We start from the raw sequence: 26491 nt of genomic DNA, 5'->3' as shown, positions 1-26491 counted from the left end.
ATACAATTCTGAAACTGGAGGATAAAGTTGGAATACTTGCAACAACTGACTTCAAGACTTATTATAAAGGTATAGCAATTAAGACAGTGTGGTATTGGCATGAATATAGGTAAATAGATAAATGGAACAAAATAGAGAGTCAAAAAATAGGCATGCAGAATTGATTTTCGATAAAGATGCACAGGCAATTCATTAGAGGAAGGATAGCATTTTCAACAAATGATGCTCAAATAATTAGATATTCATATGCAAAAAATAAATTTTGATGCATGCCTCTTTTCATTTATAAAAATTAACTCAAAGTGGTCATATGCCTAAATAAAAAATCTAAAGCTGTAAAACTTCTGGAAGAAAACATAGTAGAAAATCTTTTTTTTAAACCTTGAGTTAGGCACATCTTTCTCATATACATATAACACTGAAAGCATGTTCCGTAAAAAAATAAATCCGTAAAACCACTGTACACATACTAAGATTAGCACACTAAGTTTACATAGCACAGCTTTCATTTTTTTTCCTTTTAGTATAATAATTTTTAATATATTTAGGAAGTAGTAGCACTCCCTTTTATATCTCATCTTCTTTTCCACCTCCTTTACCACACTTTTTAATTTAAAAAATTCTTAGTTACAGCAAGATGATGTCATAACCACCATTTTATCAAATGTTTCTTTTAAAGCAGTCTTTGTGAGGGTTGAGAAGTAAATTTATCCCAATACTGAAAATTCTAGGTGTTCCTTCACTTCTGTTGTGGCTGTGGGTGGCACTATGAGGCAGTGAATAGGCTCTGGAATAATAAAGTCCTGGGTTTGAATGCTGGCTCTTAACAGTTGAGTGACCCTGAAATCTTACTTACCCTCCTTTGGTCTGCTTTTTCTTAAGAGTACAAAGGAAATATTGAAACCTACTTTGTGGGGTTGCTGTGGGGTTAAATTAAACTGCATAAGGAACAGACATGATACAACACCTAAACTAAGTAGGTGGTCATAACGGGGAAATATTATTTTTGTTATTGTAATAGAGCTAAGAAATAAAGGACTTACATTAAAAAAAATGATAAATTGGACTTCATCAAATTTTAATCTGTTCTTTGAAAGATGCTATTAAGAGAATGAAAAGACAAGCCTCAGACTGGAATAAATTATTTGCAAATCCATACTTAACAAATGACCCTGGAATTTCTTGGTCACTGCCCACACATCTCATGTTCTAATCCCTTACAATTTTGTGTATTGCTTAACCTAGCCCCACCTCTTAGACCTCTCCAGATCCTGAAATGTTTCTACTGTGTCCCGTGGAACCATAGTCCTGGTTTGCCCAAGACTATTCGAGTTTATGCATGGTGTGCTAGTGTCCCGCCCAGTTTAACATTTGTCATTCTCAAAAGTGTCCCAGATTGGATGATAAATTTAGTAACCCTATCCAGAGCTCAAAATCTCCAGCAAAATCACCTATCTATTTTTTTAAAAAGTTTTATCTTATTTTTTTAATTAAAAAAATTTAAATCCCTTACATCTTCTCCCTGTTTGTTGACTGCTTCCCTAATTTTCTTGATCTGACCATAATCTAGATCTATACAAGGGCCTTACAGCCTTCTTAAACCGTGGTTATTTTTTCTTCCACAGCTTGAGGTCCTCACTGCCACTTCCAAATCATTCTTCCTTTCTCCTCCCTAAAAATCCCCATCTTTGAATTCCCTGTCACAGAATATATTATAGATAATATAATTAATTTCGTATAATATATAATTATATTTAATATATGTGTGTGTATATATATATATATGTATACACAAATATATATATTTGTAGCCTACCTTGTGGTAGTTATCCATAGGCCCACAGGTGCCCCTCCAATTTCTCAAATATTTTAGTTTGTCTCACTCTTTCCAATTATTCATGTCTTAATTCTTTGTGATTTCTATATCTCAATACCTGATCCTTTCAACACCCTAACCTCTCAGGTCCTTAAAATCCTCTTTTCCAGTTTTGTCCTCTACCTAATTGCAGTCTCTTGCCTCCATCTTGTCATTACCAATAACTCCTATCCCTTCCTTTATCTGTGGAGCTGAACATGGCTTGAGAAAAACACAAAACGACACTCTCCACTTTAAATTCAAGACCATGAACCTGAAGTGGGCACTTAATGTCGCCAGGAAATAACATAATATTATCCCAGTCCATTTACTCTCCCGGTTTCCTAGACAACTATTTCATACCTTCTCCTCTCCCTTCAAGCCTCTAACACCTCCGCACCGGTCCTCTCTCTCAGCTCATGACCTTGCTTCTGATTTCACTTAGAAAAGAGACAATCAGAAAACAAAGCCCACAGATTTCTACCACATAATCTACTCAGCCACCTAAATCTATGTATATACTTAACCCTTTCTGCTATGACTATGGATGAACAGTCCCTGCTCCTAGCTAAATCCACCCCCTTCACCCCACATGCACCCTTGTTTACTAGATCCCATCCTCTCTGGTAACTCTCTCCTCTCCTCTCCATGAATTATAAATTCCTTTTTCCCCTCTACAGGTTCTTTCCCATCACCTTCAACCGTGCTATTATTGCTCCCACTAAAAATTTTAAAAAATCTTCTTTTGAGTCACCTTCCCTAGCTCACTACTCACACCATTTCTTTGTTCCTCTTTACAGCAAAATCCTCACTAGAATTGTCTATACTCGATATCGATCTACAATTCCTCTTATCCTATTCTTTTAAAAACTTTATTTTGAGAAAATTATAGCTCCACAGGAAGTTGTGAAAATACTACCGAGAGGCCCTTTGTCAACTTCACTCAGTTACCCTCCCCTGCGTGTTGTCTGTAACATGTTACATGTAACAAACTATAGTATAATATCTAATCCAGGATATTGACATTGGTACAAAATGTGTGAAAAGTTCAGTGCCATTTTATCACATTTGTAGATTTGTGTAACCACCACTGCAATCAACATGGAACTGTTCCATCACCCTCTTAATAGTCACACCCTCCCCCTCCCTCCACCATCTCTAACTCTTGGCAACCACTAATCTGTTCTCCATCTCTATAATTTTGTCACTTTGAAAATGTTAAGTAAACGAATCCTGTAATATGTGACCTTTTGAGATTGCTTTTTACACTCACTATAATGTTCTGGAGATTCATTTAAGTTATTGTATGCATCAATCACTTTTCCCCCCTTACCCCTCCCCCCCATGTTTTATACAAAAGGCAGTGCACTGGAGTGGCAGTGGCATCCATGGGACTATAAGTGAGCAGTGATGCTATTGGTGTCCATCAGGTCTTCCCTGAGAATGTCGGGCTTAGTGCTGATCTTGTCCCGCTCGTGGTGCTCCATGGTGCTGAGGTGAAGGCAGAGGTTGACAAGCCAGGGCAGCGACATCTACCCTCCGCATCTGCCAAGGCAGGGGTTGAGGCCCACAGCAAGGTGGTGGGTGGGTTCTGCAGCATCATCAGCCAAAGGTAGGTCTTCTCCTGTTTGGGCAGCAGGAGTCAGATGCCAGTGGTCCAGTGTGATGAACCATGTGATGTGCTTGTTCTCCCGCACCACTGATTTTCGCTGGGCCCCTAGGTGGCCCCCCTGCACGGGTCCCTGCAGAATGTGTTCAAGTGGGTACCCATAAGGAAGTCTGCCCAGCACAGCAAGCACATGCCCAGGAAACTGTCCTTGGCTTACCACAGGTACATGTACATCATGGCGTTTGGGTGTCGGAGACAAATCCTGAAGCCCAGCTGGACATTGTCCACTGTGAAGTCCATGCAGTATCCCTTGATGGGCTTGGTGTCCCAGTACCTGAGACTCAGCGTTTTGATGTCTTCCTGGTAGGGCAGCAGGGAGATGATCTTCATGATGGCTGCAGCAAGGATGAAATGCTTCACACCAATCATCTGGTAGAAGTACAGCTGGCTGTCAAGGAAGACCATGGCCCTCAGCTCACTGGCCCCAGATCCACCAGGAAGCCCTCTAGCTGATGACTGACACCAGGCAGCAGTTGCAGTGACATAGGGTGGTCAAGGGCCCCTTCTGTTCCTTCTCATACAGGACCTTGAACATGTTCTCAGTCATACGGTAAGTGTATCTGTAGTTTATTAAGAAACTGCTAAACTATTTTCCACAGTGACTTACCATTTTACATTCCTGTGAGAAATGTAGGAAACATCCAGTTTTTCCACATCCTTGTCACCTTCATTTTTAGTTTAGCAGTTCTAGTAGGTGTGTAATGATATCTCATCATAGCCTTAATTTGCATTTCCCTAAAGGTTAGTGATGTTATCTTTTTTTTTTATTGTTGACAGTATTACAGATGTCCCCATTTCCTCCCTTCACCCCCCTCCACCCATCTCCCACCCCTCCCCAGGCTCTCGCCTGTCCAATGCCTGTGTCCGTGGGCTGTGTATATATGCTTATAAGTTCTTTGATTAATCTCTTCCTGCCCTCCTTTCCGCCTTCCCTCTGAGATCTGTCTGTTTCATGCTTCCATGTCTGTGGTCCTATTTTGTTCGTTAATCTAGTCTGTTCCTTAGATTCCGCATATGAGTGAGATCATATGGTACTTGTCTTTCTCTGACTGGCTTATTTCACTTAGCATAATACTCTCCAGTTCCATCCATGCTGTCCCAAAGGTAAGAAACCCTTCTTTTTTTTACAGCTGCATAGTATTCCATGGTTGAGCATCTTTTTATGTGTTTATTTGCCTTCTACATATCCTCTTCAGTGAAATGCTTCTTCATGTCCTTTGCTCATTTTCTAATTGGATTGTTTGTTTTCTTTTACTGTTCAATTTCTCGTGTTCTTTATATATTCTATTCTTTTAGCACTTGAAAAATGTTGTGCCACTTCTTTCTGGCTTCCATGGTTTCAGATGAGAAATATGCCTTCATTTAAATAGCCCCTCTCCTCCACATAAGATGTCATTTCTCACTTGGTGCTTTCAAGACTTTTTCTTTTTCTTTAGTTTTCAAAAGTTTGGTTATGTTGTATTTTGGTATGGATTTCTTTGGGTTTATTGTTTGTGATTATCTCAGTTCTTGAATCTGTAAGTTTATGTCTTTTCTCAAATTGTGGAAATTTTAGTCATTGTATTTTTCATTTCTAAAATTTCCATTTGGTTCTCTTTATATCATCTATTTCTTTGCTGAAACTATTCATTCATTTGAAACCTGTTTAGAACTGCTCTTTGAAGCACTTTTATTTTGAATGCTTTAAAATCCTTGTGATATAATTCTAATAGCTGTATCACATAGGTCTTTGTGTCTGATGATTGATTTTTCTTACTGAAGTTGAGATTTTTCTGTTTCATTTGTATCCTGGACATTTTGGATGTTATGTGATGAGGCCTGGAATTTATTTAAATCTTCTGTTTAGTTGGCCTCTGACTCCTTGTCAGGAAGGGGGTGCCACCTTGTTACTACCAGTTGGAGGTGGAAGACCTTGTTTTCATGTGGGAGGTGAGGGGTAGGAGAGACACCTTGTTACTATTGCAAGGGGGTCAAAATTTAGGCTTCCCACTAGGCCTCAACTAACATCACTCAGGTACTGTGTCATTCCTCAGGTTCCAAGGCCCCTAGCCGGGTTTTCTTCTTCTCTTCATCTTTAAAAATCTTCTTATATTTGTTTTATACAGAATGTACTTAGCAAGAGGAATAGGGATAAGTGCATTCACTCCATCTGGTGAACAGAAGTTCCTTCTCTTCCATTTTCTCCTAAGCCCATTCTTATCAAGCTTCCATTTTCCATAGTTCTACCCAGACTGAACTTGTCAACATCACCAGTGATTTCCACATTGCCAAATCCAATGTTGGCCTTATTTTACTTGATCCACTGGTAACATTAAATTCAATTGATCACTTCCTCCTTCTTAAAACACTTTTTTCAATTGCTTCCAGGATACCACACTGCTCTGGATTTTCTCCTATCACATGGGTACTCTTTCTTAATTTTCTTTTCAGTTCCTTCTTGGCTTCCTGATTTCTTATGGGAGTGCTCTGGGTCTCAGTCTTGTTCCTCCCTTCCTCTTCTATTTTTTCTCTTCTCTGTCTCTACTTTCTCTCTTGTTCATCTCTGATCTCTTGGCTTTAAACGCCATCTACTGTCAACTCTCAAATTTGTATCTTCGGTCCAAACCTAAACTACAACTTGTACATCTAGCTGCCTACTTAATATCTCTACTTGGATATCTAATATATATTTCCAATTTTAAAATGTTAAAAACTGAATTTCTTATCTTTATCTTCTCCAAATCCACTTATCCTTCATTATTTCCAATTGCTCAGGCCACAAACCTTGGGATCATTCTTGACTTCCTTCTTTCTGTAACATCTTATACCCAATCCATCAGTAAATCTTGATGGTGCTACTTTGAAAATAAATGCATAATATGACCAATTCTGATCACCCCCACTGCTATCACCTTGTCCAAACTACCATTATCTCTTGTCTGGATTGCTGAAATAACCTCTGAATTTGTGCTTGTTCTTCCTACTTAACACAGTAACCAAAGAAATCCTTTTAAGAGATAAGTCAATCAGACTAACCCGTTTCTGAAATCCTCCCATTGCTGCTAAGCCATGGCTCAAGCAAGAGAAAAAGTAAAAATCCTTACACTAGCCAACACATGATCTGGCCCACTGTGAGTTCTGTGACCTCATCACTAACTACTCTGTTCCTTGCTCACATTGTCTCCACCATACCAGCCTCCTCACTGTTCCCAGTCACACCAGGTATACTTCTATCTAAGAGCCTTCACAATAGTTGCTTTCTGTGTGAAATACTCTTCCTCTAGATACCAGCATGGCATATTCTCTCACTTCCTTCACGTTCTTCCTTGTGTCACCTTCTTCTTCCTTTTTAATCCTAACCTGAGGAGTGAGGATATTTTTTCCGTTGATTTTTAGAATGGAAGAGGGAGAGAGAGAGAAACATTGATGTGAGAGACTCATCTATTGGTTGCTTCCCACACACACCCAGACCGGGGGTGGGGATCGGGCCTGCAATCCAGGTCTGTACAGGTGCCCTTGACCTGGAAGCGAACCCACAACCCTCCAGTGCACAGACCGATGCTCCCACCACTGAGCCACACGATCTAAGGCTTGTGTCACCTTCTAAATTGTCACCTTTTCTCAAAGCCATCTCTGATTAGCCTATTTTGAATTGTAACCCTCCAGATCTCTCTATACTCTTTTGCAGCTTTTTTCATAGCACTTACTTCCTACATATACCATATAATATTCTTATTTATCTTTTTCATCATCTGTCTTCACCATCCCCCCTCTCCCCACACACAAAATGTAAGCTCAGTGAGGGCATGGACTTTTGTCTTTTTGTTCATTGCTATATTTTCTGTACCTGAAACAGTATATGGCATATGGTAAGACCCAGTGTATAAATAAATGAACAAGCCACCTAATGCAGGTTGTAGTGTTCCAGTACTAATTGGTAGTGGCCATTTCAATTTTTGTAAGCTGGAGTCTTAAAATTTTATTTTTAATTTGAATTATTTTTAAACCTCTGTTACATCTTAGAGTCAACTTACCTGTTCTTGTATCTATTGTTAGGTTCTGAACTTTGCCAGGACAATGGACTAACAGTAACACAAAATAAAATGTATTCTTGTCATATTCTTACCTAGTTTAATAAATCACCATTCTGCATATTCCAAAGGATATTTAAAATGACCTACAAAATATATTAAAAATAATCAAGCCAAGGGAAAGTACAGATAGGAAAAAAAAAAAAAAAAAGGAACAAGAGGTGAGGTTATCATACAATATAGTCTGTAAAGTCCTGTTCTCTTGCTAAGGGTGGACCAAACATTTGGCTCTAAGCCTTCTACTAGCCAATGCAAAAAGAAAGGCAAGAAGAGCATGATTCACATATGGTAGCCTTCTAAGAGCAATGTTCTCTTCCCAGAGTCAGTTCTTCACTCTACCACTAGATGGGACACTTTTCCACGTTATTAGATTACTGAGCAAGCCCCTCAATGCAGTGCTAAACTGAGCCTAATATTAATAATAACCATTCTTTCTTAATTACTTACCTGGCTATTCACACTCACCATTTAGTTCTAGTGCAGCTTTGTGGAGAAGCTGTTATTATCCCTATTTTAGAGATAAGGAGACAGAAGTAAAATCTCTTGCGGAAGCCTGGATTCCAAACTAGGTCTCTGATTCTCTATTATACCACGTTGTCAATCTGTTGTCACTTGCAAAGTCTAAGACAGGTCTTCTTATTTATAATTGGTGGAACTCTTGGGAAACTCTCTTTGAGTAGAGGGCTTTCTTAGTGCTGCTGCCACAAAATGCAATAGGAGTCAGAGACTAATTTGGGCTCTGACACAAAGGAGCTGTTTTAGACCAGGAAAATCGCTTAATCTGCATGCCTCAACTTCCTCTTCTGTCAAATGAGAATGATTAAATCTGCTCCACTTAATTCTGAAGGTGGTATGAAGATAAAGGGGAGAAAAAGATGGGAAGACACCCTGCAAAGTAGAAAACACTATAAAATAATGTATTAAACCCAGCATTTATTGAATGCCTACCACAAGCTGGGCACTGTGGTAGTGGTGCAAGGCAACACAACTCAAAGTGTGGTCCATGGGCCAGTGCCAGCCCACAAACTGTTTAATACTGGTCCTTGACAAGAAATTGAGAGTAAATGTTTCAAAACCTTGACAATAATTTGACACAGTAATTTTGTTTGTTGACTATAATCATAGAAAATTGGGATTGTATTTTGAATGTCTGTTTTGATTTCATTTTTCTAGTAATTGACTTTTATTGTATTTTATAAAAGTATTGGTACAGGATGGATTTGTGGAGAAATTGTCATTCTCCACAAATAGTTTGAAAAGCACTGCTGTGATGAATGTAAAGGAAGCATAAGCCACGGACTGTGCCCTCAAGGAGCTCTTACACTAGTGGGTGAACGGGTACCACAGTGGTTCTGAGAAACCACTACCATTGTTCCATGTGCTTCAACTCTTTCATGGAACAGAAGGCTATACAGATCTGGATGTAGTCAACGGATTGGAGACTTGGCAAAACCTCAAAACCACTCCCTAAGAAAACTCTTATATTTGCCCTCTTAGCACACCAGCAGCACTAACCTAGATGGAACTGGACTTCTCTCAAATATTGGGCAATATGATATGGTACTTTTAAAAAGTAAAATTTCTCATGATAGCCATCTGTCAAAAATTATGCTGGGCCCAATGAAAGAACTATAAAGACTGGGTTTTGCATACCATAGACTGTCTAGTATATGCTCATGGGCCAATGGGGTTTTTCTTTGGCTGGCACTAAGCAGTAAGCTAACCAACTGGCTCTTCAATCTGAACACTACCCTTGACGGGCTATTCAAAATTTTTTCCATATTACTTTTTAAGATACATAATTGAATAAGTAATATACTTCAATAGCACCAAATTGAGAAAGTACACAACTCGACATCTTGTTGTTTTCACATGCTGTATCATAGAGAATTTTACATATAAGTACATAAAGAGCTTTCTCATTCAGTAGATGTACCATTATTTATTCGATCAGTTCTCTATTGATGGTTATCTGATTGTTTCTCATTTTTTATTACAAACGATGTTACAGTGAATAACCTTGTACACACAACAGTTTATACCTATATACACATAACTGAAGGAGAAATTCCTAGAAATATAATTGGTATAATTAGTATTTCTCCAATCATGAGATTAGCTACCATTATTGGCATAGAAACCATTTGTTCATTTTGATACTCAGTGTACAGGCACAGGGCAACTACAAATGATCTTACATCACTGTGTTTTCAGAGTTTCCTAACCTATTGTCTCAATAGATTCCCTGAACTAAAGAACTTTGTTCATTTTCTTTAATTCTGTTCCATTTTTCTAGAATTATCCCAGGCATTTTTTCAGCACCCATTTTATTTTAAAACCAGTATCTCTAAGGGATAACACAGTACTTGACACAATAATAAGGGCTTAAACAAAATGTAGAACAAATTAATAAGAATAATACCAGAACCATTCACTTACTGCATTACACAACTATGTACTCCTATAACTACTTCAGTCTGTATTTGCAATGACAGTTTCAAAATTAAAGATAAAGCTGCTTTAGACATGACAGTTTAGGTGCCACAGTGATCTATTGCTCTGAAAGTTTTTCATTTGCAAAATTAACTCTAAAGTGAAATTCACTGCTTTATTCTTTCTTTATAATCAACTTTTAAGATCACATCATCTTTAGTCTTTGCTTTGTAAGACCTGAAATGGTTTTTAATAAAAAAAAGTCTGTTGACCACTGTGGGGGTGGGGTGGGAACATTTTTCCAGTTTTTTACAAGGAAAAGGGAGGTGAGCAGAGACTCATTTAAGTTGATTTATCTACGCTCTCTTGGCCAAATCCACTTGTGACCATGTGCACAAGCTTGTGGGATGCCTGGCTAAGTTTCTCACGGGGAAGGGAACAGGGTTAACAGAATCTATAACTAGGTTAAATTATTAACTTTGCCTCATTAGTACCATACTCTAACCACTTCACACGGGAAAGTATTGTATAGGCATTTGTTACTCACCACATAAATAGTTCCTGAAACACTTGGGGATCCAAAGACTTCATCATCATCATCATCATCATCATCATCATCATCATCAATAGTAATACTAGCTAACACTTATTGAACATTTAATCTTTTCTAACTGTTAATGCATTTTATCCTATTATTCCATTTTACAAATAAGAAACCTAAAGGAGAGTGAAATTAGGTAACTTGAATGAGGTGAAATAGCTATTGTCTGAATCTGGTTGGTTTTGAGCCCATACAGTCAGGATCCAGAGCCCACTCTCCAATCTGTGTGTTTTTTTTTGCAATTTGAAAAAGATAAAATGTCCTTTTTGGAAACGTACTTCATTAAAAAAAAAAAAAAGAAAGAAAGAAAAACAAAGAAAAAGAAACGTACTCCTAAAATCCCAACAGGAGCCCTCCAAACTGTCAGCAGTCAGTGGTGACACCAAGTGGTAATATGCATGTACTGCAGCCATCTCATAGTTGCCATAAATCACTCCTGTCCAAGCTCTCCCAAACAACTACTGTATTCCAAGTAGTTCTGCTTATAACCAGATTGCCATCCTTCAACCTGTCTTTTTCTTGTCTTAAATAAAGAAGTGTCTTTTCCAAGGTTAGCTTGTATTTTGCATCTCATTTCTATCTCATCACATATTTCATTGCATTATTTATCCCCTCCTTTTATTGCTTCTTCAATTTCTGTTTCACTACTGGCTCTTCCTATTAAGTCCACAAATAAGCTACAGTTTCTCCTATCCTGCAATGAACAAACAAACAAACAAACAAACAAACAAACAAACAAACACTTCCTTGAACGATCACCCCAGATTCACCTTCTTAAAAAAGGGTTCCAATAAAGGGATTCCCTTGCTTAAAAGCCTTGATTCTTTTTCAGTCACATTCAGAATTAAGTACAAATCTCAGTCCAACATTCAGGATCTTCCAAAATTGGGCCTGAATTTACCTTCTGGTTATATCACCCACAATCCCCCTATACTTCCCTACCTTAAGCTTCAACCTGACAGGTACTCATATGTGATCCCCACCCCCCACACACACACTGTTACCTCACTTGGATTTACCTTTATCAGAAGACTCAGTGTATCCTGATTTAATTAATTATGATTTAATTAATTTAATTAAATTATAATTCTTTCTAGTTACTTGTGGCTATTCCCCACCTACCCATACACTATGAGTGCCCAAAGGCAGGGACTAGATGTTACCAGGTGAGAAAGTAAAAATTAGCTTGGACTGAGAAAACAGAAATCCAGCCAGTCATCAGGCTGCAATTACAGACACCAATAAAGCCAGCTGCAAATTTAACAGGGAAGAGTATTTCTCCCAAAGACATGCAGCTGTAAAGTGATAACAACCCCCTTTATTTGTGTGAACACCACTTTTTTTATTCACTGAGAAACTTTATTCTCTACAATTAGAGACAATGAGAAACTTTGCTGCTTGAAATCATAGTAATGAGAATAAAACATCCACATTTGCCTGGAGGGCATAAATTTCTTTGACTCAGAGAAGCAGCCTCGATTTCCAATCCAAGTGCAGAGCTTCAGATAAGAGGTATCTGGACACAGCATTCCACATCTATCTTTACTTTGTGGTTCCCAAGGAAACAGGACTCTGGATTCACATCCCAGTCCAGACCTGATGTTGACCCTTTCATACAGCCCTGCTTTGAGCTTACCAAAACAATGCTTCATTTAAAATTCACCTAAACTCCACCCTTCCACCCTTCCCCCTAATTCCTATAATGCCTTTTTTCTGTGGTTGGTAAGATGTCCCAAGGTTTTTCTGGTGTGGGGTCTCCCTCATTGCAATGGGTTAAAAAGCCAGACTTAAAAATTTATTTATTTTAATTTTTATTAATTTAAAAAAAAATATTTTCATTGATTTCAGAGAGAGGGAGGGAGAGGGAGAGAGAGTTAAAAACAATAATGAGTCATTGATCAGCTGCCTCCTGCACGCCCCCTGCTGGGGATCGAGCCCCGAAATCCAGGCATGTGCCCTGACTGGGAATCCAACTATGATCTCAATCATATAGGTCAGTGCTCAACCGCTGAGCCACGTTGGCCAGGCCAAAAAATATATATATTTATTGATTTTAGAGAGAGAGAGAAAGAGACAGGAACATCGATCGTTAGCTGTTCAACTCATTCATCAACTGATTCCTGTGTGTGCCCTGACCAGATTGATCCTGGGGATTGAACTGCAACCTTGGTATACCTGGACGATGGTCTAAGCAACTGAGCTACCCCGCCAGGGCAAGCCTGACTTTTTGGATTATAGATTTGCCCTTGGTGGCTTTGCACTGACTGGGTGTTTTGTATCCCTGGCCCCTTAGCTTGCCCAAAGTAGGCACTCAAAATTGCTTACTACAGTAGACTCTGAATTAGACTACTGGGGTTCTAGTTAGATTACCTGGATTGATTATATGGATTCCAGTCTCAGTTCTACCAATAGCTAATTAGCAGGATCATCTTACATAAGTCAATCCCATTGGCCTGTTTTTTCTTTTGTAAAACAAGGGGCTGTAACTTACAACAGTAGGGCAAGGCTTTGGCTCAGGTAGACTCAAATTACTACCACTTACTAAGACCTGTAATTTTTGCTTTTCTAAGCCTCCGTTTCTATTTAAATTATTAAAATGGATAAAATACTAAAAACTGCCTTGTGGATTTCCCAGTGCAATGAGGATCAAGTTGGCTGTTAGAAGCATGACTATTCCTACTCCTATTGGGTGAGTTAGGACAAGTTAACCTTTCTGTGCCTTTGTTCTTACCTATAAGTAAAAGTGGAGAAATAATAATGTGTACCCCAATGGGGTTAATGTGGGCATTAAATGAGTTGAAATAAGTAAAGGGCTTGAAAAGTGTCTTGCATATTATTAGAGGCTCAAAATACGTGAGCTAATATAATTAGTAATATTCGATTTCTACTACTAACTACTCTGTGGGCCAGGAGCTCAAGATAAACAGTTTCATTCTAAGGACAAAAACAAAAAACGTACCGCAGGCTCCAAACAGTGAAACATAATGCAGTATTTCTCTTTCAAAAGCAATTGACACGCCCAGCACTGGGTTAAGACCCGCCCAGTCCTCATTAAATATGGCAGCGAGCCCGGCCGGCCTATTGCGGCTGCGCACGCGTAAACCCCTCCCAGAGCCTCGATCCCAGCCTGCAGTCTTGGTTCTGCCGCCACCCAAGCTGGCATCGCCCACTCCCCGCTGGGCCAAGGTGTGGGGAGAGGGCTGGCCAGGCCGCGCACGCGCAGACCTCAGCTGTGCTTGGCCGATACTTGGCGAGACGCCTGTCACATGAGCCGCGCGCCAGCTCGGCTCCCTCTCCTCCCCGCAGGGCTGTGAATGAAGCTCTGCAGGCTACGTGGGGCGCTAGCTCAACTTGGTGTTCAGGACGCCAGAGCCGGCTGAGCACTTGGCCCGCCAGCAGCGGACACGGGCTCCACCGCTCTCGACCTCGGCAACAGGTAAAGACAGATGAGCTGTCCCTTAGCCAACGGGTCCTTTCTTGGCCCGCTGGCCCCTGGCCCACCCCCTGAGCACCCCCTGGGCGGAGCGACACAGAGAAGCGCTCCTCCGCTGGCTTGGCCCGGGGGAGATGGGGGTTCCCCACGCTCGGCCGCCGCCGCCTGGCACTCGAAGGAGTTAGACCGGCTAGTTCTAGCCAGTGCAGGGCGGCATCTTCCCGGGAGCCCAGCCCTAGTCTCCGAGCAAGGGTCCCTGCGCTGTCCCAGCAAACTTTTCTCGCGGAGAGGCGCCAAGTCTGCCCCGCTTTTGAATGGGGGAAGTTAGTTCCAGGCGTCCCCTTTCCAGGACTGGATCAGAGTGGCTTTGGCTGGTAAAGCTCTGTCAAGGCCCGTTCTTCTCCCTCCTGCTCTGGACTCAAAGGTTGGTGTGGGTCTTAGAGAGGAGTTCAAACTCTCCGAAAACTAGTTGCTGCGAGTTTTTCGTTTCCCACTTAATGCGGATAACCGGTTCTCTCCAGACTTTCTAGGCTTGCGCCTGAGCGCCTTCACCACCAAGGGCTTTCCCTTCACATCGATGTGCCTTTCTTTTACATTTCAGAGCAAATCAGTTTCCTGGACTGCCAAGTGAAGCTGTACGTGTGCCCCTGTGATAACGTCAGTGTAAGCTACCTCGAATAAGTGAAGGAAATCAGAAGTGTGGAGCATAAAATCCAGTAAGGATCTGCTTTACATAAATGCCATACATTTATTAGCAGTTACCTGGGTTGGACTTCAGAGATGTTAAATTTTGCTTGGCCCCACCAGGCGCGGGTCAGTGCTATTTAACTGTGCCCGAAGTAAGGGGGGGGGGGGGAAGAAGGCAAACCCAAACACTTTTCCAGGTCCCAGATAAATCATCGGAGGGCTTTTTTCTGGCGAATCCATCCTAGGACTTTGTGAACCTTTCCTTATCCAAAGCATTGTCTTTTCTCTGTTGGTGTTTTGGAACTAGTGTACACATTTACATTTAGTCCTTAAAAAGAATTCATTAAAGAAGGCCAAAATGGTGACTTTCAAGTTTGTATTAGTCTTCAGTACCTGTATGCTAGTACTTTCATTTCAGAGTGGAGGTGTTGCTTATGTAAAAGCTATGGAAATAGCAATGTACTTTGATGTTCACCAGGTCAAAAAGGTGAGGACTTTTTCTTTAAAAAAGCAGGTTGGCTCATATGCTAAATAAGGAAGACCAATTTATTAATTAAGAACTTGTTTAAATGGACAAGCAAAGTGTTGAATATGTTAAATCTCGAAATCAAAGTAGTCAGACCTTTCATCCCCCCCCCATTCCTACCACCTGTTATATCCTTGCAAATAGTATTGTCCTAGGACTGAATATGACGTTTTAAAAATAGGAATGAGTTGAATTAATTTGGCTTTACTTAAATTAGTATTTTATTTTTTCTTTGGGTCTCCCCCCTTCCTTATAAAAGCAACATATGCTCCCTATAGGACACTGGCAAAGTATAGGAAAGTATAATGAAGTAGAGAAGAAGAACCACCCAGAGGGCATCACTCTTTTTATTATGCTTCCTTTCTTTTCTTTCCTTATACAAGATCTATTTTAAACTTCAAGTAGTCACAAAATTTGCTGTCCCTTCTACACTTTTTTTATGTAAAGTCGGGGGTTTGTGGAGGGCATTGAATATTATGCTGCTCTTCATTCCCCAAAGCATAGAACATCAAGGTAGGAAAGATGTTTAATGATTATTTCATCCAACCACCCATCCTTTGAGGTTCTGAAACCCATTTGTTGAAGATCCAGTGATTCACACAGAATTGGACAGTACCCAGTGGCAGTATGAACTGACTCTAGATCTCCCCATTTTGTCTTTCTTCAGCTATCCCTTGCTGCTTAGGGGGAACTGCCTGTGTCTGCATATCTTTGAAAGAGAGATTCAGGGAGGGATAGGAAAGAATTTTCAAGGATTTGAATTTTTTTCCATTTAGTTTTCCATTTTTCTGTTTACATTTTTCAGGGTTGGGGCTTGAGCATCTGGCAGAAACTAAGACCACACTGCTGCTGTTCCATCTACATCCAGGTCAAGCCTCCCTACGAAAGTGGGGGGGGGCTCTGAGAAACTCTGAGTCTGTGACCCCAACGTGGGAGTGGATAGGATCAATATGGCAATGTGGCAGGGTAAGAAATTAGCACTCATTCCTCTAACTGGTTTTTCCTCCTTCTATATCCTCCATCCCTACCCCCCCCCCCCCCCAGCTAGTGGCAGGCAGCCAGCTGTTTCTTTAATTTAACCCTTTGTCTTCCCAAGGACAAAACATATGTGTTTAAAAGAAGTTACTGCTAGCTAGAAGTTCAAATTATTTTAAAGTGCGGATGAAGGGGTGGTGAGGGAAGTAGAAGGAAAGTGTCATGCCAGAAGCATTTTCAAAAAACTCCCTTCTTTTAAACATGTGCTTGTGGGGGTTATATTTGACCAAATGGGATATTTTTTCATATTTGTGTTTTTCATTTGTTTCTGGCAATTTTCTATCATAAAGTTCTCAAAGGTGAAGGAGACAGATGTCAACACCTCCCTGGCTTCCTCTTCCCAGTAAAGACTTTAAAGCATATTTAATGTTACAGTGTTTATGTTTGAAGATAGAAGGAAAATACCTGTTTTAACATTATGAACTATGTGAGAGCAAAGCTCAATGATATCTTGCCTGATGGATTACATCTCTTGTGAACCTATGAATTGCTGCTCGCACAAAGTTTTTTCTTATTTTTAGTGGGATTGAGCCCTTTGGGAGAGTATTGGAATCTCCAGGGGTGTGTGGGATTTTTGTGTTTATCAAAAGGGAGTGTAGGTTTAAGAAATGATAGACAAACCCTACCCAAATTGGTCTATGGTCCACAAAAGGTTAAGGATGGGGTAGAATGAAGAGCTCGGATGCCCATAAATATTCAATAGGTAGGTTTGTTGTTGGTCTAATGTAGCTTTTAAAACTGTCTCCTGTTGGTTATGGCTTCGAGTATGTAGTCACACAAATGTAACAACTGTTTTTGATGTTAAGAGGATTGTCAAGTTAAAGACATTTGTTGAAATGGGATTTGGCCTCTATGCTTGCTTTGACTCACACAATGGGCATTTATCGGGAGCAGTTTGAATATTCTTGTTTAAATCCTGAGTTATTCTTTCATTCAACAAACAATATGCAGTGAATAAGGCACGGAACCCTAGACGGTTCCTTGTCTTATGGGAAAGACACACAAATAAGTAAAAAATTGTGTCTGGCTGAATAAGTGTTATAATAGGGAGAGGTGCAAAATTCAGTAGAAGCCCAGAGGAAAGCATAATGAACTCTGATTTTTGAGCTGGTCTGAAAAAACGAGTGGGAGTTTGCCAGATGGGCAAATGAGAGAATTGCATTCTGGGCAGACAGAGAAGCACTGTTTAGGAACTTCCAAGTCGCTCTGTTTGCCTCGTGTGAGATGTATGGGGCATGACCTCAGATGAAGCTGGGAAGGTAGTCAGGGGACCAGATAAAAAAGAGCCTTGTATGTTCTAGGGAGGATTTTACACTTTATCCTGAAGACAAAGATTCTAAACAGGGAAGTAACATAATCAGATTTTGTTTTAGAAAGATGACTTTGGCAGCACTGTTGAAGTGGGGTTGGAGCTGGAGAGAATGAAAACCAAGAGCCATTTGGGAAGTTTCTGTGTAGTGGCTTAGGGAAGAGAAGGTGAAGGTCTGTGCAGAAACAGGAGCAATAAAGATAGAGAGAATGGAATGAATTCTAGAAATTTTCTGTGACTTGATGTGGGAGGAAGTGAACCTTGGGCCATTGGTGCTATTCACTCACGTAGGGAATGTGGGAGGTGATCAGAAGGGCATGGGGATGGTAGGAACTGTACCTCGTTTCATTTGGCTTGTTTTGTTTGAGACACCTGTGGGCTGTCAGGTCTCAGGAACTGGAGTTTGTGCAGGTAGGGATCTGAAGTTTTGTCCTAAATGATGCATAAAGATCTTGTGTGTTTTCTCTGTATTTAATGGAAATGTCATTAGTAGTTAATGATTTATTTATTTTATACTACGGAATTTTAATGCTTAACAATTTTAAATAAAAAAGTCATTCATTATTTTCTTAATAAATAATATATTTTGCTATCTCAGGCCCTGGAATCTGATCTGTTTAATTTTACATTGGAGTAAAACCTAATTTTTCTAGCACTAATGAAGAGGGAAATATGACACAGAAGTAAATGCAACTCATTTCTTTTTTATTTTATTTTTTATTATTGTTTAAAATATTACAGATGTCCCTTTTTCTCCCCAATGACCCGTTCCACCGTGTTCCTTCCCCCTCCCCAGCCCCTCTCCCCACCATTGTCCATGTCCTTGGGTTGTGTATATATGCACATAAATTCTTTGGTTCTCCCCCTCTACCCACCCGCCCTCCTCCATCCCTCTGACATTCATCAGTCTCATCTATGCTTCCATGTCATTGAATCTATTCTGTTCATCAGATTATTAAGTTCTTTAGATTCCACATAAGCGAGATCATGTGATATTTGTTTTTCTCTGCCTGGCTTATTTCACTTAGCATAATATTCTCCAGGTCCATCCATACTGTCCCAAAGGGTACGAGATTCTTCTTCTTTACAGCTGCGTAGTATTCCATGGTGTAAATGTCCCACAGCTTTTTTATTCACTCATCTACTGATGGGCAGTTGGGCTGTTTCCAGATCTTAGCTATTGTAAATTGTGCTGCTATGAACATCAGGGTACATATATCCTTTCTGATGAATGTTTCAGGATTCTTAGGATACATTCCTAGGAGTGGAATCACTGGGTCAAACGGCAGCTCCATTTTTAATTTTTTGAGGAACCTCCATACTGTTTTCCAAAGTGGTTGCACCGGTCTGCATTCCCACCAGCAGTTTTGTGCGATCTCTGAAGTGACGTAGTAAGTGATAGTTTGGGTGGCAGTATGGCATAGTAGTTAAAAGTATGGTCTGTGTTCAACTTAGTTGGTTTCATCATTTGGCAGTTGTGAGACCTTGGGCAAGTCCCTTGACCTCTCTGTCTCAGTTTTCTCATTTGTAAAATGGGGATAATAATAGAGCTCACTTTATAGGGTTGTTGTGAAGATTGAGTTAATATATGCAAAGCACTTGGAACATAGCCAGTGTCCTATAAGTGTCTGTGCCATTATTATTATTAGTGAGATATCTAGATTATTGTGTATTATATAATAAGTGCTCAGTAAAATTTAGCAATAGCTGTTGTTATTTCTACTAATACTACACTTCTACTACTACTATTATTATCACTCTTATTTTGTTATAGCCTGGGGTGGGATTGGGACTCTGTTCTGTGCAGGCAATTTCATGTTGTCCTTGGAAGCCCTGCCCTGTGGAAGCCTGTTTGGGTCTGTAGTTACAGGTTTAGAGCTGAAGGGATTCTTAGACAACATCTAGTTCAACCCCTAGAGGTTAAGTGACATGCCCATGGTCAAACATGTTGATAGTAGTGACTCAGGTCTCCTGATTCCCTATTCCAATTTTCTTTCCATGGGCTCATGGAAGAGGGTATGTGTGGGCCTTCCATCTCAAGGAAGCTCTGAGTCAGTCTCTGAACCTAGTTGAACTCTTAAGTGCTAGAGGAAGCCAAGTTTCCTTAGTTTCTCAGGTCACCACTGTTCAGTTCCTCTGTGAAGAATTGTATCAGAACTCCCATACCTCTTAAACATAGCCAACATTCTTCTTTTGATTTCATTTGATGGAGCCCTCTAGTACATTTTCTGGCCACTTTAAACAGAATGTACTGGGCATAATTTACTATTTTTGCTAACTCAGGATCATTATTAATAACATCAGTTTTACTCCCCTAATAGTCAAGAAAATGTTGAAGAGAAGACTAGCCAGTTTGGGATGGGATGAAGTTGGAGACTTGTGTTTTCAGTTGTTACTTATTTATTCACTTAACATTTATGGCCTTGGCTGGGTAGCTTAGTTGGTTAAAGCATCATCCCGATAACGCCAAGGTTGTGGGTTTGATTCCTCGTCAGGGCATGTAATATACAAGAAACAACCAATGAATGCATAAATAAGTGGAACAACAAAATATTTCTCTCTCTCCCCCCCTCTCCTCTCTCTCTAAAATCAATCAATTAAAACAACATACGAAGCACCAGTTGTACACCAGGCATTATTCTGGGCCTTAGAGATGTAATGGTTGGTAAAAACAGGTATGGTCTCTGCTCTCATGGAGCTTACCAAGTTAGATAAAGGTAGCATTTCAAATTCATGAAATGTGCTGAAATAATTTGGAAAAATATGAATGTAAATTCAGAAGGATTAAAGTAGTTTCTTAATAAAGGAGGGGGTGCATCAGAATTGCCTGTGGTGCTTTTAACAATATTCCTGCTCAGGTCTCCTTCCCCCAAATTGTGATTCAGTCTTAAGACCTGAGCATTCATTTATTTATTTTTATTTTATTTTATTTTATTTTTTCTCAGTGTACTTTTATTTTTAAAAAATTTATCTTTAATTTAAAAAGTATTATAGATGTCCCCCTTTTCCCCCCATTGACACTCTGCATCCTGCTTCTGCCCCCTCCCCAGGCCTCCACTGCACTGTTGTCTGTGTCCATGGGCTATGTATATATGCATATAAGTTCTTTGGTTAATCTTTTCCTGCCACCTCCCTCCCTTCCCTCTGAAATACATCAGTCTGTTGAATGCTTCTATGTCTCTGGGTCTATTTTGTTCATCAGTTTATTTTGTTCATTAGATTCCACATATAAGTGAGATCATGTGATACTTGTCTTTCTCTGACTGACTTATTTCACTAAGCATAATACTCTCCAGGTCCCTCCATGCTGTCTCAAAGGATAAGAGAGCCGCCGCCGTTGTCGTTGTCGTCGTCTCCTCCTCCTCCTCCTCCTCCTCCTCCTCCTCCTTCTTCTTCCTTCTTCCTTCTTCCTTCTTCCTTCTTCCTTCTTCCTTCTTCCTTCTTCCTTCTTCCTTCTTCGTTCTTTCTTCTTCTTTTACAGCTGCATAGTACTCCATGTTGTAAATGTACCACTGTTTTTTTTTAATCCATCCTTAAGACCTGAGCATTTAAAGAAGCTCTGTAAGCACTTCTGATGTGTAATCCTCTTTGGGAACTGCTGCATTAAAGAATCTAAAGCTTTTTTTTAAAAAAAGAGCACGGCCGGGCATGGCTCAGCAGTTGAGCATCGACCTAGGATCCAGGAGATCGGGCTTCGATTCCTGGTCAGGGCACATGCCCGGGTTGCGGGCTAGGCAGCCAATCAATGACTGTCTTATCATTGATGTTTCTATCTCTCTCTCTCCCCCTCCTTTCCTCTATCTGAAATCAATAAAGATATGTTTAAAAAGAAAAAAAAAGAGAAATATGATAAAGGAACTAAATATATATATAGGAGACTATATAATCTTGGGGTAGCAAAGATATTTATATGCATAATATCAAAGGTTAAATAATAAAGGAAATATTAATGTAATCAACTATATGAAAATTTAAAATTTCTGCACAAAACCATAAATAAAGTTAATGAGAAAACTAGAAACAGTTGCAACAAGACTCATTATTCTTAATACATAAAGACTTACAGAGCAGTAAGAAAAATACAAGTGTTTTACTAGAAAAATGTGCAAAGGATGGGAATAAGGAAATACATAAAAGAAGAAATTTAAATCTCCAGTAAACATGAAAAAATGTTCTTAGTAGTAAAGACAGAGGAATTAAAATGGCATACCATTAGTCAGAGAAAGACAAATACCATATGATCTCACTTATACGTGGAATATAATGAACAAAATAAACTGACAACAAAATAGAAACAGAGGCATGGATTCATGGAACAGACAGTTGTCAGAGGGAAGGGGGTGGGGAGCTAGATGAAAGAAGGTGAAGGGATTAAGCAAAAAAACGTATGTATGTATATCACGTAGACACAGAACAGTGTGGTGATAGCCAGAGTAAAAGGGGTGGGGGTAGGTGGAGGTGGGCAAAGGCGAGGAAATGGGGATGGAAAGAGACTTTGCTTTGGGTGACGGGTACATGATGCACTATGATTTTTGTGAGCCAATGTCACCCTAATAAATTCAATAAAAAATAAATCAGCACACCATTTTCTCCAATAAAATTTTCAAAGACTAAAAAGGAATGAATGAAGAAACTCATTGTTGGCAAGGACATTCTCACACACTTCTGATGGGAATGCCAATTTTGCAATATTTATCAAAACCTATTGACCCAGCAATTCCTTTTCTTGAAATTTATCCCAAGGAATTTATGCAGGATGTACACAAAGATGTATCAATAACAATATTGATTGCAACATTTTCTACAGTAGGAAAATTGATGGCACTTGAATTCTTGTTTCTTTTTATTCCTCACCCGAGGGTATTTTTTCCATTGCTTTTCAGAGAGAGTGGAAGGGGTAGAGAGGGAGAAAGAAAGAGAACATCAATGTGAGGGACACATTGATTTGTTGCCTCCCCAGCACACCCTGACTGGGGCCAGAGGTGCAACCTAGGTATGTGCCCTTGACTGGAATCGAATCTGAGACCCTTCAGTCCATGGGCCAACACTCTAACCACTGAGCCAAACTGGCTAGGGTGATGGCACTTGAATTCTGATGCATTGATATAGTGGAATACTGTAGTTGCTAAAAATGATAATGTAGAGTTCTATTTATTAACATAGAAATAAGTTCATGATACGATGTTCAATGGTGGGGCAGGGCAAAGCAGATCTCAAATTATCAATAGTTAAAATTCTGGCTTCTGAGTTTAGAGCTGGATTGAAATCCCAGCTTTATCAGCTGCATGATGTTGGGCAGTTACTGGCTTTAGTGTTCTTCAACTTCCACATTAGTAAAAGAGGATAAAATAGCAGCAAAACCGCAAACCTAATAGTTCTCAACCTTTACACACCTATTATGGTCCCTTGGGGAATCCCTCAAACCCTCCCATGCTTAGGCCTCACCCATCTCAGTTAAATCAGAATCTCTGGGGACAGGATTCAGTGCTCAGGATTTTGGAAGCCCCCAGATGACTCCAGTGTGTAGACAAATTTGGGAACTGCTGAGCTAACGCATAGGGTGGCTGGGAGAATTAAATGAGAAAATCACAGTGTCTGGCATGTGGTAAGTACTCAATACATGGTAACTGTTATTTTTTATAGTATGATCCATTTTAATATATGTGCTTGTGTCCATGTGTATATAATATAAAGAAAAGTCTGAGGGGATATCCACAAAAGTATTTTAAAAAGAAATTATAGCTAACTTTATTTTTGCTTATTTGTATCTTCCCATTTTTCTGTAAATAACATGGATTCCTTATTAATTTTAAAAAGGAAATTTCTGAAGGAAATATCAGATGTATATATACAGCTTTATATACTAAGGTATTTATAATAGTGAAAAACTGAAGACACAGTTTCCATAGTAAGGGGAATGTAAGTAAATTTTGGTAGATCTATAGAGTAAATTATCTGGCCATTAAAAATCAAAACTAATGCCAAGGAAAATCTTCGTGATATAATGGAAAAGTATGGGATTATTCCATTTCTGGCTTTAAAAAAATATATATATCTTTATTGATTTCAGCGAGAGGAAAGGAGAGGGAAAGATAGAAACATCAATGATGAGAGAGTCATTGATCAGCTAGTCCGCAACCCGGGCATGTGCCCTGATCAGGAATCAAACCCCAATCGCCTGGATCCTAGGTCGATGCTCAACCACTGAGCTACGCCTGGCCAGGCTCTGGCTTTTTAATTTAAATGTGGGTTTATGTGTATCTCTGTGTGTTTCATGTTACATATACACGTTGAATGCAACGACCAATACAGAATGGAATGAAATGAAACAAAGTTGTTAAAGTGGCTACCTTCAGGTAGTAGGATTAATTTACTATTTTTCTTTTTTTATATTTTTCCAAATTTTATACAATAAATATGTATTACTTTTATAATTAGAAAACAAGTATTTAAAAATGTGATATAAAATACTAGTGCCTCCCACAAGGAGTGAATTGCTTGGGCCTCTGGACAGCTGCTTCAGCTGTTTTGTGCCCCCTCTAACTCCAAAATAATAAAAAGAAACGAAGTCCCTGAGGGTTTGGTTAGAGCAGTGTTTGCTGTTAATACTTTCTCAAGTACTCTTGTAATTTTTGACCATCTCTCTTGCTGACTCCAAAAACTTTTTAGGGAGTGAGAGTGGGGACAAGGAGATTGTACAAAAATGGAGAAATGACAATCAAGTGTGGGAGTTAAATAAGTAAAGGTGGCAAAATATGCTAGGGTAAGCACGAATAAGGCAGAGGAAAACTGTAATAAAATACTTGCAATGAGAAACTGTTCTGTTGCCTTCAGATCGAAAGGAAGCATGTTTCCACCTTGCAGTATTTTGTTGTTGTTTTTTAGCACATCACACTGTATTTGTGAACACTGGTGATTTAAGCTAACACATGAGGGGCCAGGAAAGCATCACAGAGCATTCAGTGAATTGATAACAGAGCTTCAGTGTGAAATCTGGACAGTTGTGTGGCTTGATAGTTGGACGGCTATCACCTAGGAAAAGCCATCTGCTCCTGCCTGTTGACCAAAATGTTAGTATCTGCATGACTCTCAGACAAAAGTCATGGTGTTAGAACTGGAGTAGAGAAACAGAGCCCCTCCTCACTTTTTTGTCTATTTGGCCCAGTGTCTCACCTACAGCACATACAGAAATTAGTTGTTTCTCTGCACTATTGCCCTTCTACAACTCCTCATTGGGGCAGGATAGGTGGGGGATGGATTATGATAAAAAGCATTAAGTAGAGGGTAAATCAAAACAACTTTTCAGCCCTGGCTGGGTGGCTCAGTTGGTTGGAGTGTCCTCCCCGTACTCCAAAAAGGTTGCGGTTTCGATTCCCAGTTAGGGCACATACCTAGGTTGTTGGTTCGATCCCCTGTTGAGGTGTGTGCGGGAGGCAATGATTGATGTTTCTCTCTCTCCTTTCCCCTCTCTCTAGAATCAATAAAAACATATTCTCAGGTGAGGATTAAAAAACAAAATAAAACACTTTTTCAGACAATTTTTCTCTAGGAGCCAGCCATTTCTTCCCAAGCATTTGCTTGTGGAAGGAACACAAGCCTTGGAATCCAATACTCTTGGATCTGAATCCAGCTCTGCCAGTTGGAAGCCAAAGTGACCTAAACTCCAAAAGCCTCACTTGTCTCATCTATGAAGCGTAGTCTCTGGAGACGGCTCCCTGGGTTTTTATCCTGGCTTGGTTACTGATAGCTGTGGGCAGGTTATTTCATGTGTTTGTGCCTCACCCTCTTCATCTATAAAATGGGGTTAATAGTAATCATACCCACTCATAGACTTATTGGGAGATAAAGTGAGTTAATATGCACATATATGGCCTTTGAACATTGCCTGACACTTGTTAAACATGGTTGTAGATGAGAATGAGAATCACCAAAATGCCCAGCCTGTCTTAGCTGCTCTGATTGTCTAATAATTGCAGCAGCAGCAGCAGCAAAAAAAATTGATATGCTCTTAAAGGGATGTTTTTAAACTGGAAAGGGTCTTTCAGGGTAATCTATTGCAAATGTCTCATCTTGAAGCAGAAAATCGAGGCCAGTCTCTCTGCCTGTTTGGCCCTACTGCATTACACTGCCTCCCCTAGGTTTTACTATTTTATAATTTTCTGCTAAATGTTAGTCCTTCCCTATTCTGCTTTATTGCTACTTTGACAAGTTCAGGGTTTTTTCCCCCCTCAAAGAATTGTTTTGTCATTGAGGCTTCCAGGGTGTGTGTTTTTTCCCGTCACTCTGTTAGCATTTTTGAAATTAACTATAGGTTCTTATGTTTTAACCAAAATTATGATTCAGAGCTTCCTGTTTAATGTAAGGCTGTTTTGTGTGTGGTGGTGCAGGAGGGGTGGATGGACTAGAAAGTTTCACTACAGGTGACAACACATGCCAGATTCTTCTTCTTCCTTCCTTCTGTTAACACCTAGGTATTTATAGACCTGTGGTCAGACCAAAGAAGCTGTTGAGGAGTTAATAGGATGAGGCAACCCCCTTAGTAGTGGCCTATTTTGGTGTTTTTCAACCCAATGCCATTCAGGCACTAGGTAGCATTTTATTATATTTATTTAGGATTTCTGCCCTGAGTACTGCCATGAAGAGCAGCACAGAAATTGCAACATAGAGCAGTTCGAAATAAATCCAGGACAGGGACCATCCAGTGGAGATGAACTGGATATTACCAGGTATGTGAGATATTCTGGGCACTGAATTTCTCTTTTCTTTTTCTGCCCTGCCTCCCCCCCCCCCGCCCCCAAAAAGATAAGCACACTGAATTACACCATTAATGTCTTCTGGCCAAAAAAAAAAGTTCATATGTAGAGAACCTCCCT

General features: G+C 39.8%; 1 protein-coding gene across 2 annotated transcripts in view; it reads left to right on the top strand.

The window, feature by feature from the left end:
* The first annotated feature begins 13879 nt into the window (after positions 1-13879).
* Positions 13880-26491, top strand: part of CLCN5 (chloride voltage-gated channel 5) — a 172324-nt gene continuing 159712 nt past the window's right edge. For both annotated transcript variants that reach the window (XM_081126089.1, XM_081126088.1), the window contains exons 1-3: positions 13880-14064; positions 14663-14777; positions 16080-16240. In XM_081126089.1, the coding sequence (XP_080982215.1) occupies positions 16225-16240 (16 nt within the window). In that variant the 5' untranslated portion in view covers positions 13880-14064; positions 14663-14777; positions 16080-16224. The remainder of the gene's footprint in view (positions 14065-14662; positions 14778-16079; positions 16241-26491) is intronic.

Source organism: Miniopterus schreibersii (genome assembly GCF_964146895.1).
Source record: "Miniopterus schreibersii genome assembly, chromosome: X".
NCBI lineage: Eukaryota > Metazoa > Chordata > Mammalia > Chiroptera > Miniopteridae > Miniopterus > Miniopterus schreibersii.
This window is presented reverse-complemented; position numbering and strand designations above follow the sequence as displayed.